A 12,376-nucleotide genomic window follows, 5' to 3' on the forward strand; every position below is an offset into this window, starting at 1 on the left:
GTTAAGGAGGGTACAAGTCTTTTTGGGGTGAAAGCAGGGGGATAGAAGAGAGCCAGCAAGCGCCTGCCCTTTCCGCTGGGTGCTGCCACCAGGTTGCTCCAAGCCCAACACCGTGTTTAATTACTGCGCCGCTTAAATCACCGTTAGCCCTCCCAATCCCCGTGTTTTTATGGTTTCTCTCTGGAGCTTCCCACCACCTCCCCTCCCCAGTGGGGCTGAGCAGCGTCGGGCTCCTGCAGGGCCACCCGGCAGTGGCCAGCAGCAGGAAAAAACACCGGGGGGAGCAGCAGGATGCACCCGAACCACCTGGGAGCTCCCCAGCAGAAGCATTAAGGGGGTGATATTCTGGACACCCCATCTTTGCCCTCTGCTCCTTCCCTCCTGCATGGGTGCCGTGCCGTGGGGCTGCTCCACAACCCTGCCGGGCTCCAGGGAAGGGCTTGTCTGGGGTCACCGCAATCGATATCTCATCTGCGGGCTCTCCTAGCGGAAGTGATGGTATATTGGAACATGGTAATGGGTCTTGTCTAGTGGAAAAGGCTAATCTTCCCCAGCTGTACAGGATCTCCGCAGGTGTCCTCGGCTCTCCCGGCTGCCACCAGCCCTGCAGCAAGCCGAGGAGCAGGCACAGCTCTTTAAAGCCGCAGCAGTCCAATTTATGGCTGGTCACGGCGAGGGGCAGCTGCCCTGAGCATGGCAGAGCCCCACGAGAGGTGGCCCAGGGCTCCTTGGAGAGGGACCCGCAGCCAGGGTGGCAGCACCGCCCTCGGGAGCATGGCACGGGTGGCCAGGTTTGCTTGTTCAAGGCGCACAAGGTGCCATCTCCTCTGGTCCCCCTGCCCAGGGATGTCACTTCCCCAGGGGGGAGGCTGTGGGGACGATGCCAGGAGGGATGTGGTCCCCTCTAAGTGCCACCTGCAAGCGGAGGTGGGAGGCGAGCGTGTGCCGCAGGGAGAAGCAGGGGCGAGAGAGCTCCTTGGTGATAATTTGGCTTTTTTGGCAACGCTCTTGCACCCTGACAGGGCTCACCCCACGGGGATTTACTCATCCCTGGGGACTGCTGGCAGGTGCGTGCGTGGGCAGCTCGCTCCAGCGGGGCCCCATGGGGCTGGGGGGATGCAGGAGGGGGAAGGCAGGGATGGAGAGGCTGGAGCCAGCCCGGGGCAGGTCTTTTCTCCAGGGCAATCTTTGCCCGAACCCGTGCAGACCTGGATTTTAAAAGCTGGCCAGCCAATGCCGGCTGTTGCAGCCTGCTGCATCACTATGGCAAAATCAATTTTCCCCTTTCTCCGGAGGTAGAGGTAATTACCGGGTTTAAGGTTTAACGTGCACGTGGGTTTTAGAGCAGGCGTTGCTAAGAACAACCCCGAACAACGTGCGGGTTGGGGCAGCGGGGCCTGGGGGGGCTGGACGTGGCTGCGACGTGCTGAGCCCCCCCAAAACTGCGAAGGGAGAGGGTCCTGGGGGGGCTGAGCTGCCCCTCGCTGCTCCCCGTGCTGTAGGAGCAGGGGAAGGTCCCACGCAGGCTGTGCCAAAGGTCCCGCTGACTTTGTTCAGAGCAGGAGCTCTTCTTACAGAAGGCAGAGAAAATAAACAGGGGTTCGGAGGAAACTCTGGGGGTGGACAGCGTGCCTGTGCTGAGGCTGCTGGGATTTTGCTTAAAACGTGTGTTTTTAGGTGGAAAACGTGATTCTCAGGTCCCCGAGAGCTAAAGGGGCGGCGTTTTGCCGGAGGGAAGCGGGGAGGTCAGCGGTGATGGGCCGGGGGCTGCTGGGCTGTCCCGATGGGACCCTGTCCCTGTCACCTGCTGGGCTCCATCTCCCCATCTGCGAAGTGACCTGGGGGGGGGGGGTCCTCGTCCTACCTTACTTAAAGGAGGGGAGAAAATCCCCTTGTGCTACTGCCCGCCCTGTAATTTGGGGCAGGCGGCAGCCTCGCGGCACCGAGGACGCTGCTCCCCTGCGGCACAGCCAGCAGCAGCAGCAGCGTGTTTGTGGGAAAACCCAACGGGGCCACAGGATGGGTATTTGGACCCCATTTTCCTTCGGAGATTCAGCTCCAAATGGCTATGGGGGGGTGCCAAAGGTGCCCCAAGCCGCAGCCCAGCACGGCTCTGAAGTATTTATATCTATCCGAGGGAAAGGCATCCCCCTGGTGTGGTTGGGAGCTGCCGGCCACTGGCTTCCCAGGCGAGGGGGGGAGATGGTCGCCTTTGTAAACCCCTTAACAAGGTGGCTTTGTCTCCCCGTTTAACAAGAAGCGCCCTTGCTCCTTCCCCGGGAGTTTCCCAACGCCGGCGCGGGGGTCCCTGAAAGCCAGCTTTATGCTGCCGGGGGTGGGGGGTGGCGGGGATCAGAGGGACGCGGGGGGCCCCTTCTGCGCCCCCGTGACAAAAGGCTGCCCCGGGGGGACAGGGCGTCAAAGCTCAGCTGGCTGCGGGGAGACAAGGGACCCACAGAGGAGCTGCCGCGCGAGGCCGGTGTCCATCTGGTCACTCGATCGTGGCGGGCAGGGGGGGACCCTCGGATCTGTGTCCCCCCTCCCCCGGGGAAGGGCGGTGGGAGAGGGGCTGGGAAGGGACAGGTAGGTTTTGTAGGTTTTGTTGGCCGCCGGTAATAGGATCCGCGGCCGTTGGTGCCTTCCTGCCCTCGCTTCAGCAGGTGGGAGCGGGGAGGTGAGGGCTGGAAACCGAGACCTGCCCCAGCCCTGCGCACGGCTCTTTTTGGGGGACGTTTCCCCTCAGCAATGGGCTTGGAGAAACCTTGGGGTGTCCCCCTGAAGCCCCCCCAAATGGAGCAGGGCACGTGCCCAGGAGCAGGGACCAGCTGGGGAGCGATGCTCGGCTGCGGGGGGCACCTTGCTCCTTGCACCCGTCCCCGTGCCAGCATCTGGGCTCCCCAGCCTCCCCTCCCGGGGGGTCTCCACTCAATTTGGGAGCGCTCTCCCCTTCCTCATCCCACCAGCAAGTGTCCCCTCGCACCCCCCCTACCCGGCCATCTGCCTCCATGCCCCCCAGCCCCGCTCACATTTACGGGCAGGCGTTAAAGCCACGGCTCAGCGCCAGGGTCAGCGTGTCACGGCGGCCCCTCATCGATTTGTTTTACCTCCCCTTGGCGAAAGCACTTTGGCCTCAGCCCCTCGGCATCGCGTGGGGCATCCCCAGGCCCCCAGCACTCCCCTTGCCCACCCTGGTCCCCCCACACCACCCGTAGGGGCCGCCAGCTGAGCCGCTGCTCCCTGACCCCCCCCTCGCACCCAGCGCCTCGCCCGGGGTCCTTTTGAGATCGATATTTCTGTCAGCCCCCTCCGGGTGCAGGGGCTGGGCCCCTGCTTGTTTGCATGATGCTGTGGCTGGTTTAGTGCTTGCCCCCCACCCCCCTCTGGCCACAGCTTTCAGCTCAGACGGGGATTTTTGGGGTCTCCTTACTCCAGTCTGTGGTTCCCAGTGAGACGTGTCCTGGTGCCAGAAGGGGGACGGGAGGGGAAAAGGCTCCTCGTGCCGTGGAGCAGGGAGAAATGTGGTGATGGGGCCGTGGTTCCAAGCACGAGGCTGCAGGGAAAGCTGGGGCTGGGTGAGAAATTTGGTGTTTCAACCATTTTATTGGGGCCAGGGGTTTGGTGCTCGGACAGGACGCACACATTGGCTCGGTGTCCCCAGGCGGTGGCCTTGGGCAGGGCCACCAGTTCTGGGACGAGGTCCCCGCTCTCACATCCCCAGCTGGGAACCGAGGCAGAGAAAACGGGGACGGCCACAGTGGCCCCACTAAATGCCCGGTGTCCCTGCCCAGCCTCGTCCCCCGCTGTCACCTCCATCCTTGGCACAAGTCCCCGGGGCTGCCCGCGGGCCGCGCACGCGCCGGGCGGCCCGAGGAGAGAGCGGGGCTGTGGGCAGCTCTGCCTTTTGCTTTCAGCCTCTCCCTCTCGCTATTTATCGGTGACTTTTGTCCTTGGCCAGCTTAGCGGCTGAAAGGGGCTGTATTATATCACACGTAGGCAGCTCCTGGGGGGGAGAGGGCCGCGCTTTCTGCTGGAACAAAGCGCGGGTTGGCTAATTCCCCTCTCCTCCCGCAGCACCCGGGTCCCATCTGGTTGACACAGTTTGCTCCAGTGTCTCCTGCTATTAAGCCCCCGCTTGCCTGTTTGAATCGCTCGCGCTCCCCGCGCCCTCGTCCCCCTCCCCCCCCCCCCCGTTTTTTTTTTTTTTTTTTTTTTCCTTGTTTTATTTTTCATTTTCCCCAAAGCCGGGCAGAACTTGCTTAATAGAGTGATGTCAGATGTGTGCAAACCAGACCAATAAAACCTAATGCATCCCCCCCTTTGTCTGCCGGCCTCTCCAGCGCCTAACATTTTCCACTCAGAAAGCCACTTAAAACACATCAGCAACAATCCCTCACAAAACAGCCACTTGTTGGCTAATTGTGCCGAGTACCTGCGTGCGCTGCAGCTCGCTCTCCTGCCGGGGAGGCTCGGATGCTGCCGGAGCACCGGGCTCCCTGCAGGGCAGGGGGTGTCCGAAGCCCCCAGCATCCCCGGGATCAGCCCCGTAGGCTCAGCTCCTCTCCCATAGGGGAAGGGGTTTGGGATGGGGGTTTTCTATCTGCTGTGTCCGTGGCCAGGTCCCAGGGGGCTGCCCAAGGGATGGGAGCGCAGCGGAGCAGGGCTCAGCTTGGAGTCCCCCTGCGTGTGCCAGCAGGATGGGCAAGCAGAGCTCTGCCTTGTCCCAGCTCCTTCCCCCAGCAGCAAATAGGGCAGGGATGCTGCAGGGGGATCGGTGAAGAGGTGAGGGGAGAGCTGGGACCTTGCAGGGCTGTGGAGTTCCTGCCCGGTGCGTGAGATCCTGGGGTGACGGAGCTGGATGTTAGAGAGATGCTCAGTGCCGGGATGGAGGTGGAGGGGCTTGACCCTTTGCCTAATGAAGCATCCAAAAATCTCTCCCCAGGGATCCTTTTGGGCCCATCCTGGTGGTGGGATGGGGGGAGAGAGGATCGCCAGGTGTTTAATCTGTCCCTTGTATCCCCGGGGGGGAGAGCGTGCCTCTGCCCCTGTCCTCTGCGTCACAGCATCCTGCAGCAAGCCTGCTTTTCCCTCGGAGCTGCAAGACAAGCTCAGGGACTAGCATTTCTTTTCTTGCCAGGAAACTTTGGCAGCGTTTCCTGCTGCCACCCCCTCGGCATCCCCTGCGGCTGGTGGCACAGCCCCAGGCCACCGTTTTGGGCAGGCAGCCCGGAGCCCCCCGGGGGGGCGCAGAGCTGCGGAGCACACCTGCCCCGGCTCACCTGCACGCTTAAATGTCACCCGGGCACGGCAGCACGGGGAACCTGGCCAGGACGGGGAACCCAGCCAGGATGGGGAACCTGGCCAGGATGTGCTCTGCCTTTTTCCTTTCCCCACGGGGAGCCACATCACAGTCGGCTCTGCCTTGCTTTGGTACCCGAGCTGAGCCCTGCCACCTGCCAGCAGCCACCAAACGATGGGGAGGGACCCGCAGGCTGCCACCCGCTCCCCAAATCCTTCGTTTGTGTCCTCCGGGACGCAGGGACCCGGCGCCCTGCAGCGGGGTGGTGGTGGGGGCCCCATCGGCCGCGCACCTGGGCAGCGAGCGGGTGGCGGGGGAAGAAGGGGTTAAGCGGAGGCGGCAGAAATCAGAGGATTACAGGTTTGTTGCCGGACTGTCCCATCTGTCACCAGCACAAAGACAAGCCCCGGCTGGGGCTGGGCTGTCAGCGAGGAGCCCACCACTACATTAGGACTCCATTAGGGGAGGCTGGCGGTGGGAAATGGCAGCTGTCAGGGCGCTATCATCTCTCCTGTAATTCCTCGCGCTCACTTCTCCGCTGCACTTAAATAGCAGGTCTACCTACTGGGCCAATTTGGCGTTTTCATCCTCCTGCTGCTTCTCCTCAGTCTTTAAAGCTGCAGCTTGGCCAGGCCCTCGTCCTGATGGCACCGCGGCCGGTGGCGGTGCCACCCTTGCAGCCCAGCTGTCTGCAGACCCACACACATGCTGGGCTGGCACTCGCTGCCTCCAGGCCTCGCCACAGCAGGGAAAATCCTTGCTTTGGTGGATTTCTTGCGGTGGGTTAGCAAAATGTGCTGGTGGCACGAGGCAGTGCCCTTGGTGCATCCTTTCCTGCGCACCCAGAGCCGGTCTGCACCCAGCGAGCTGAGCTGGGCACCGGGTCCAGCGACCACGGGCTGTGCTGGAGCAAGGTTTTTCCTCCACCAACCAAACCTGCCCGGCCTTCCAGCACCCAGCAGAGTCCTGTGGGTTGCTGTGGTCATTCCCACTTGGTGTGCAAAGTTTCCCCAGCCGCATGTGCTCCTGCGACCCGTCACACCCTGGGGAACAACACCACGATAATAAAATGTCCTCGTGGGACAAGGGGGCCTGGAAGCTCCCACAGGGAGCATCTGCTCCAGGAGGAGCCTCAGGGAAGGAGCTCAGCATGGGGGGGACCCTCTCCATCCCCTCCTGGCCGGGGGGACACGTCCCCTGCCCTGCCCTGGCCACGGTTCTGGCCAGAGCCATCGGTCCCTGCGGAGCCTCCTGCTCCTGCGGGGATCCAAGCAAACACTTCTGCTGGGAAGTGCGCTGCAGTGGTGCTCGAAATAAATAACTAATTTCTCCCTACATGATCTCAAGGAGCAGGAGAGGCGTGAATAGCAGGGCCCGGTGTCGGGCTGACTGGACTCCCCGGTGCGGTAATTCAGAGGATGACAAACATAAGCCAAAGAAAAATGTTGAAAAATGGGCACTTCCCGCAGCCCTGAGCAAAGGAGCTATTGCAGGGTTTGGAAATAACGAAGGCAAAAAGAGGGAGAGGGGGGAATTTTCTCATTGAGACCAAGTGAAGTGCCAAACAAGCTGCTATTATGGTGGCTTTGAGAGGCACAGGGAGGGGGTGTCGGGGGAAGGAGAGAAGGGAGAGGTGGGGGGAGATCGAAGGGGGAGAGGGCTGGAGGAAAGGAGCAGGGTGGGAAACGGGGTAAGAGCGAGGGAGAGAATGAGGGGGACACGAGGAGCAAAAGGTGCGAGGTGACAGGTGGGAGATGGGGAGAGGAACAAGTTGGGTGACGGTGGCAGGGCCACCGTGCTCAGCACCCCATCCCTCATCCCATGTCCCCTGCATCCAGCCCCCATCCCGGTCCCTGGCCACCTCCCACCCCCGCACCCACCAGCACCAAAAAGAAAAAAAAAAAAAAAAAAAAGAAAAAAAAAGAGAGAGATGGAAAGAAGGAAAACAAAATATCTACAGTTGTCGAGACAAGGGGAGAAAAATAGAGGCAAACATCCATAATTTTCTCTGTGGGGCTTTGCAGTAATTGAGCCATTTGGATAAAAATAAAGGCAGCAGGCCCTTTAGGTAAGAGGAGCTTTTGCAATCCAAGAAGCCTGAATTATGCGCCTTGTATCACTTGAAATCCCCCACCCCATCACCCCCCTCCGCCTCCCACACGCGACACCAAACCACTTTCCCTTTTCTTCTTCTTGTGTGTGTTTTTTTTTTTCTCCTCTCCTTTTTTAAGTACCCTGTCAAACGTCGTCCGATGAGAAGAGAATTTCAGCTGTCACAACTAATTTCAGTGTGTGTGCGTGTGTGAAGGTGTGTGTGTCTTCGGAGTGGGGACAGCGGGGGGAGAAGGATGATGGAGGCGTAGAATCACTCCTTTCTTTTTCCTTTTTTTTTTTTTTTTTTTTTTTCTCAAAAGGAAGATTTACATCAAAAATTTGTTTCTGGGAGTGTTTAAGGCCTGTAATTTCCTCCTTTTCAATGGCTGTCTGATGTCTTCTTACCGCCTCGCCTGGCTCCATCTTACTTCCTTCTGTGGCCCCATCTGCTGCAGGGGGGCTCAGCTGCACCCTCCTGGCACCCTCACAGCTGGGGTGAGCCGAGGCAGCCCCCGAGGCACCCACTCCCCTTGCTGGGTGCTGGTATTGCCAAAACCTGGCTCCCAGAGCCAATCCTGAGCAGGGCAGCCAGCTTTGGAGTAGTTTTCCTATGAAGCAGCCCCCCGTGACACAGAGAGGCCCACAGGAGCAGACCAGTGCCTGGTCCAAGTGGGACAGTGGTGGGCTGGAAACCGGCCCCGAATGGTGCCCAAAGCTGCGGGGAGCTGGGCTTGTGTCTCAGATGCTCCTTGGAGCTGATGCTCTGCTCCCTGGGAAAACCACTTTGCATCTTCTACCTGGCCTTGGCCTCTCTGCTTGCCCCACGCTGCCCAACTCTGCTCCCAGGCCAAGCATTGGGGACGGTGACTTGTCCCCAGCCTGTGGATGAGCTCCTCCGGCTGTGCCCAGCCTGGCCTGAAGCTCACCCAGCACACCCAGCCTTCAAATGTGTGCCTCCTGGCACAGCCTTCTGCCTGCACAGCCTGCAAAGAGGGGAAGTATCTGCCCGCGTGAAAGAAAGGGAGAAGCAAAGCCCTGGGTGCTCTCTGGAGTGGCTGGAGAAATTGCTTTCATCGTGGCTGGAAGGTGTTGGTGATGCTGAGGTGATGCAGACGCACACATCTGGTTGATTTAAATCCAACCCCATCAAGTCCTGCTCCTGTTCCCAAAAGAAACACTCATTTTGCATAAGAATAAGAACTGCAGTGATCCGAGAAGAGAAAATGTTGGTACTCGGGTGAGAACCACCTTGGAGGGGCACCAGGTGGTTTCGTCAGCCCCAGTGATTTCTCCCTACTGGTGCGGGCAGCCGGGGAGGAGAAACACGGCACTTGCATCATTTGGGTCACAGCTTGAGTCTTGAATGTAATGCTCTGGCCTGGCAGCTTTGGGAAACCAGCCCTGGGATGAGTTGGATGTACCTGGAGCACTGTGCTCAGCTCACGGCCTGCAGCAGTGGAGATGTTGGAGTGGGTGCAGAGGCCATGGGGATGCTGAGGGCTTGGGGCACCTCTCGTGAGGAGACAGCTGAGGGGGCTGGGGGCGTTCAGCCTGGAGAAGGCGCCGGGGGGACCTCGTGGTGGCCTTGCAGTGCCTAGAGGGGGCTGCAGGAAAGCTGGGGAGGGTCTCCTGGTCAGCGACAGGACAAGGGGGATGGCTTTAAACAACCCAAGGGCTGGTTTAGGTGGCACAAGGAAGGAATTGTGTGGTGTGGGTGGCTGTGGGATGCCAGGGTGGCTGTGGGTGCCCCATTTCTAGAAGCACCCAAGGACGGGGCTCTGGGCAGATGGCATGGGGGGAGGCATTGTGCCCTGGGGGGGGGCTGGTGGGTGATCCGTGAGCTGCCCCCAGCCCAGCCCATGCCATGGGTGGCTCTGTGGGGGCTCTGTGGGGTCTCTGTGGGACTGTTGGGGCTCTGTGGGGTCTCGTTGGGGTCTCTGTGTGTTTGTGGTGTCTCTGTTGCACTGTTGGGGCTCAGTGGGGTCTCTGTGGGTGGGTGGGTGGCTCTGTAGGGGCTCTCTGGGGGTCTCTGTGGGTTTGTGGTAGCTCTGTTGCACTGTTGGGTCTCTGTTGGGTCTCTGTGGGGTCTCTGTGGGACTGTCAGGGCTTTGTGGGGCATCTGTGGGGTCTCTGTGGGTAGGTGGGTGGCCCTGTGGGGGCTCTTTGGGGGTCTCTGTGGGTTTCTGGTGGCTCTGTGGGACTGTTGGGGCTCTGTGGGTGCTCTTTGGGGTCTCTGTGTGTTTGTGGTGTCTCTGTTACACTGTGGGGTCTCAGTGCGGGCTCTGTGGCTCGGTGTCCCCGAGGGGCCCGCAGGCTGCTCCTTGCGCCACCCCCGTCCCGCTACACACACGGGGACACGGCCCCGCTCCTCGGCACGCGGTGCCTACAACCGGGACCGGGACCGAGACCAGGACCAGGACCAGGACCAGCACCGGCCCCGTTCCCGGTCCCGTTCCCGCTCCCCCCCCCCCATCCCATCCCCATCCCCGCTTCCCCGCCCCTCTCCCGCCCCGGTTCCCGCCCCACTTCCGCCGGAAGCGGGGGGCTCTTTCCCTTTCCGGGTGCGGGTCCCCGGGCGGGACGGCGCGGCGGCGGCGGCGGTGGAGGAGGAGGAGGAGGAGGAGAGGAGGAAGGAGGCGGCAGCGGGGCTCGGGCCATGGCGGAGCTGGCGCAGGGGCAGAGCCCGGCCCCCGTGGGGATCAAGGCCGAGGGGTTCGCCGATGCCCTGCACCGGGTCCGGCAGGTAACCGACGGGCTTGGGGGCGGCCCCGGGGTCGGGGCAGGGCCCGCTCCGGGGTACCCGGGGGTGGTACCAGGCCTCTTATCGTGACACCGAGCCCTCTATCGTGACAGCAGGCCCCTCACCGTGACACCGGGTCCCCTCTGGGTGACACCAGGCCCCTCACCGTGGCACCGGGTCCTCCCCTCCTCGTGTCCCAGCCCCGCCGCTGCCCCCCCCCGGCTGCATCAAGGGGCCCTCCCGAGGGTTTTTGGTCATAAGGGGGCTTTGGGTTAGCCCCCAAGGCCCGCTGCAGCGTCTGGTTCCTCTCTACGTGGAGGGAGAGGTGAGGGGTGTCCCAAGCAGTCACAGGGGTGAGATGGCAGCTCGCAGTGTGAGAGGTGAGATGGGATTTAACCGGCAGCCTTCTGCAGGGCTTGGGGTGTCCCAGCCTCACACCCCAGGTCTGGCGTCCCGCCTGCGCTGTGCTCTGGGGAAAGAGGCTTCAGAAGCGAGCGGCTGCTGCTGTCCCTGCTGCTCGTGTTTCCAAGGTGGGAGCAAGGTGGGACACGGCTCCGTGCTGCCAGCAGTACCAGCAGACCGGCTTTATTCCTTCCAGTGTTACAGGCCAGGTAGGGAGACTCGCCTTCTGTTTCTCAGGCTCGCTTTTCTCATTGAGCTGAGAGACTTTGAAGGAGCTAAGGCGGACCCTAGGAGCTCCTGAAGGGATCTGAGCGGCGTACCGTCGCTCGCGGCTCGCTGGTGAATCAGTGTGGCAGCAAAGCCTGTTCTGCACCATCTGCAGCAAACGTACAGAGGCGCTGGCTGCTCTAGAGGAGCACCCTGCACCTTCCCAGAAGAGCTCACGAGCCAATTTGCCCTTCATCTGCTTGTTTCTGCCTTAGAAGTACCGCAGGAGGCGAGCTGCGTGCTAGCAGCCCCCCAGGTGAGGCCAGGTGTCGCTCCTCGGTGGCTCACAAAGCCCCGTGGCCTTGACAGCGTGCGATGTCTGAGAGCTGCGCTGTCTGCCCGGGGTTATCTGCTCGGTGCAGTTCAATCGAGAGGGGTTGCAGCTGTGTTTGCCTTGACCTGGTCTCCTGTAACCGAAGGCCTCCCCTCACAAAAACATCCCAGGGTATCTGATGATATTACTTCGGGCTTTCCGTTGAATAATCTGGCGATGACCGATGTGCGAGGAGATCATCAGTTCCTCGCTGGTCAGTTGTGATGTGTTGAAAGCTTTCCGTGAGTGTGTTGGAAGCATCACACCACGCAGCATTTGTCTGATGGGTACCAGGTTGAGTGGGACGCCTCTGCTCAACTAACTCAGGGCTATCCAAAAATCGGTGGCAATACCTGTTGTGTTTGTAGGGTGGGCTGGGGAGCCTCACGTTGATGCACGAAGGAGGTGGAATATCAAAGAATTCTGTAACTTAGCCCTGCTCGTTTACTCCGATTTTGCTATTCCAAAATTCTTTATATTTGAAAGAATACATTGGGTTTCCCTGAGCGTGTGACATCGGTCTGAGCTGAAATCTGTCAAAATGTCCAGAGCTGCCAGTTGTGGGCATAGCAGCCCATCTTCCACGCTAGAGACAAGTGTGGTGAGAAATGTGCTCTCTGCACTCGTTCTGGGAGCCCAGTGCCTACGTTTTTCTGCAGTGAGTTGTCTGCTGCCTCTTGAATGTTTGTTTTTTGTTAGTATTTGGGGGATGAGAAGAACTGTTGGCGAGTGCTCGGTGGTGAGAGGTTCACCTGGCTGCCCTGGCTGAGAATCAGGCGGGGTGTAGAGGCAGGTACACCCAGCCTTTCTCTGGAGGTGGTGGCAGAGCTTTCACTGACCACACTTAATGCTGTAGCGTGCCTGACCCATCCTGATTTGCTACACAGAGGTCAGCTTTTACGCCTGGCCTGTGCTGTAGCCTTCTCTGAATATTGTTTCTGCTTTAAGCAGGGAGAGGGCAGGAGAAAAAACACGGCAGTCTCAGTTCTTGCTTCCTGTGTTGGCCTGGCATCCCTGCCTTGACATTTGAACTCTCCCAAAGTTTAATTTTGCACTGAAGGCTGGTAATGAAACTGGCTCAATTCAGCTCTCGTGAGAGCCATTACCCAAACCTTGAGCTGTGGTTTCCTCTGCTTAGTTATTAATAGCTAAATAATTCAAGGCAAGGAAGACTTCCCTGATCAATCACGGTGACTGCTCTCAAGCACACCGGGACCTGAGCTAACAAGAGAGTAAGAAATCTGTAGCACCGCCGGAGGAAATG

At 60.3% G+C, this 12,376-nt stretch overlaps 1 protein-coding gene across 3 annotated transcripts in view; it reads left to right on the forward strand.

Annotated features, from left to right (window-relative positions):
- The first annotated feature begins 10,024 nt into the window (after nt 1-10,024).
- Nucleotides 10,025-12,376, forward strand: part of FUBP3 (far upstream element binding protein 3) — a 38,626-nt gene continuing 36,274 nt past the window's right edge. For all 3 annotated transcript variants that reach the window (XM_032200314.1, XM_032200316.1, XM_032200315.1), the window contains exon 1: nt 10,025-10,133. In XM_032200314.1, coding sequence (XP_032056205.1) covers nt 10,047-10,133 — 87 coding nt within the window. In that variant the 5' untranslated portion in view covers nt 10,025-10,046. The remainder of the gene's footprint in view (nt 10,134-12,376) is intronic.

Source organism: Aythya fuligula, chromosome 19 (genome assembly GCF_009819795.1).
Source record: "Aythya fuligula isolate bAytFul2 chromosome 19, bAytFul2.pri, whole genome shotgun sequence".
NCBI lineage: Eukaryota > Metazoa > Chordata > Aves > Anseriformes > Anatidae > Aythya > Aythya fuligula.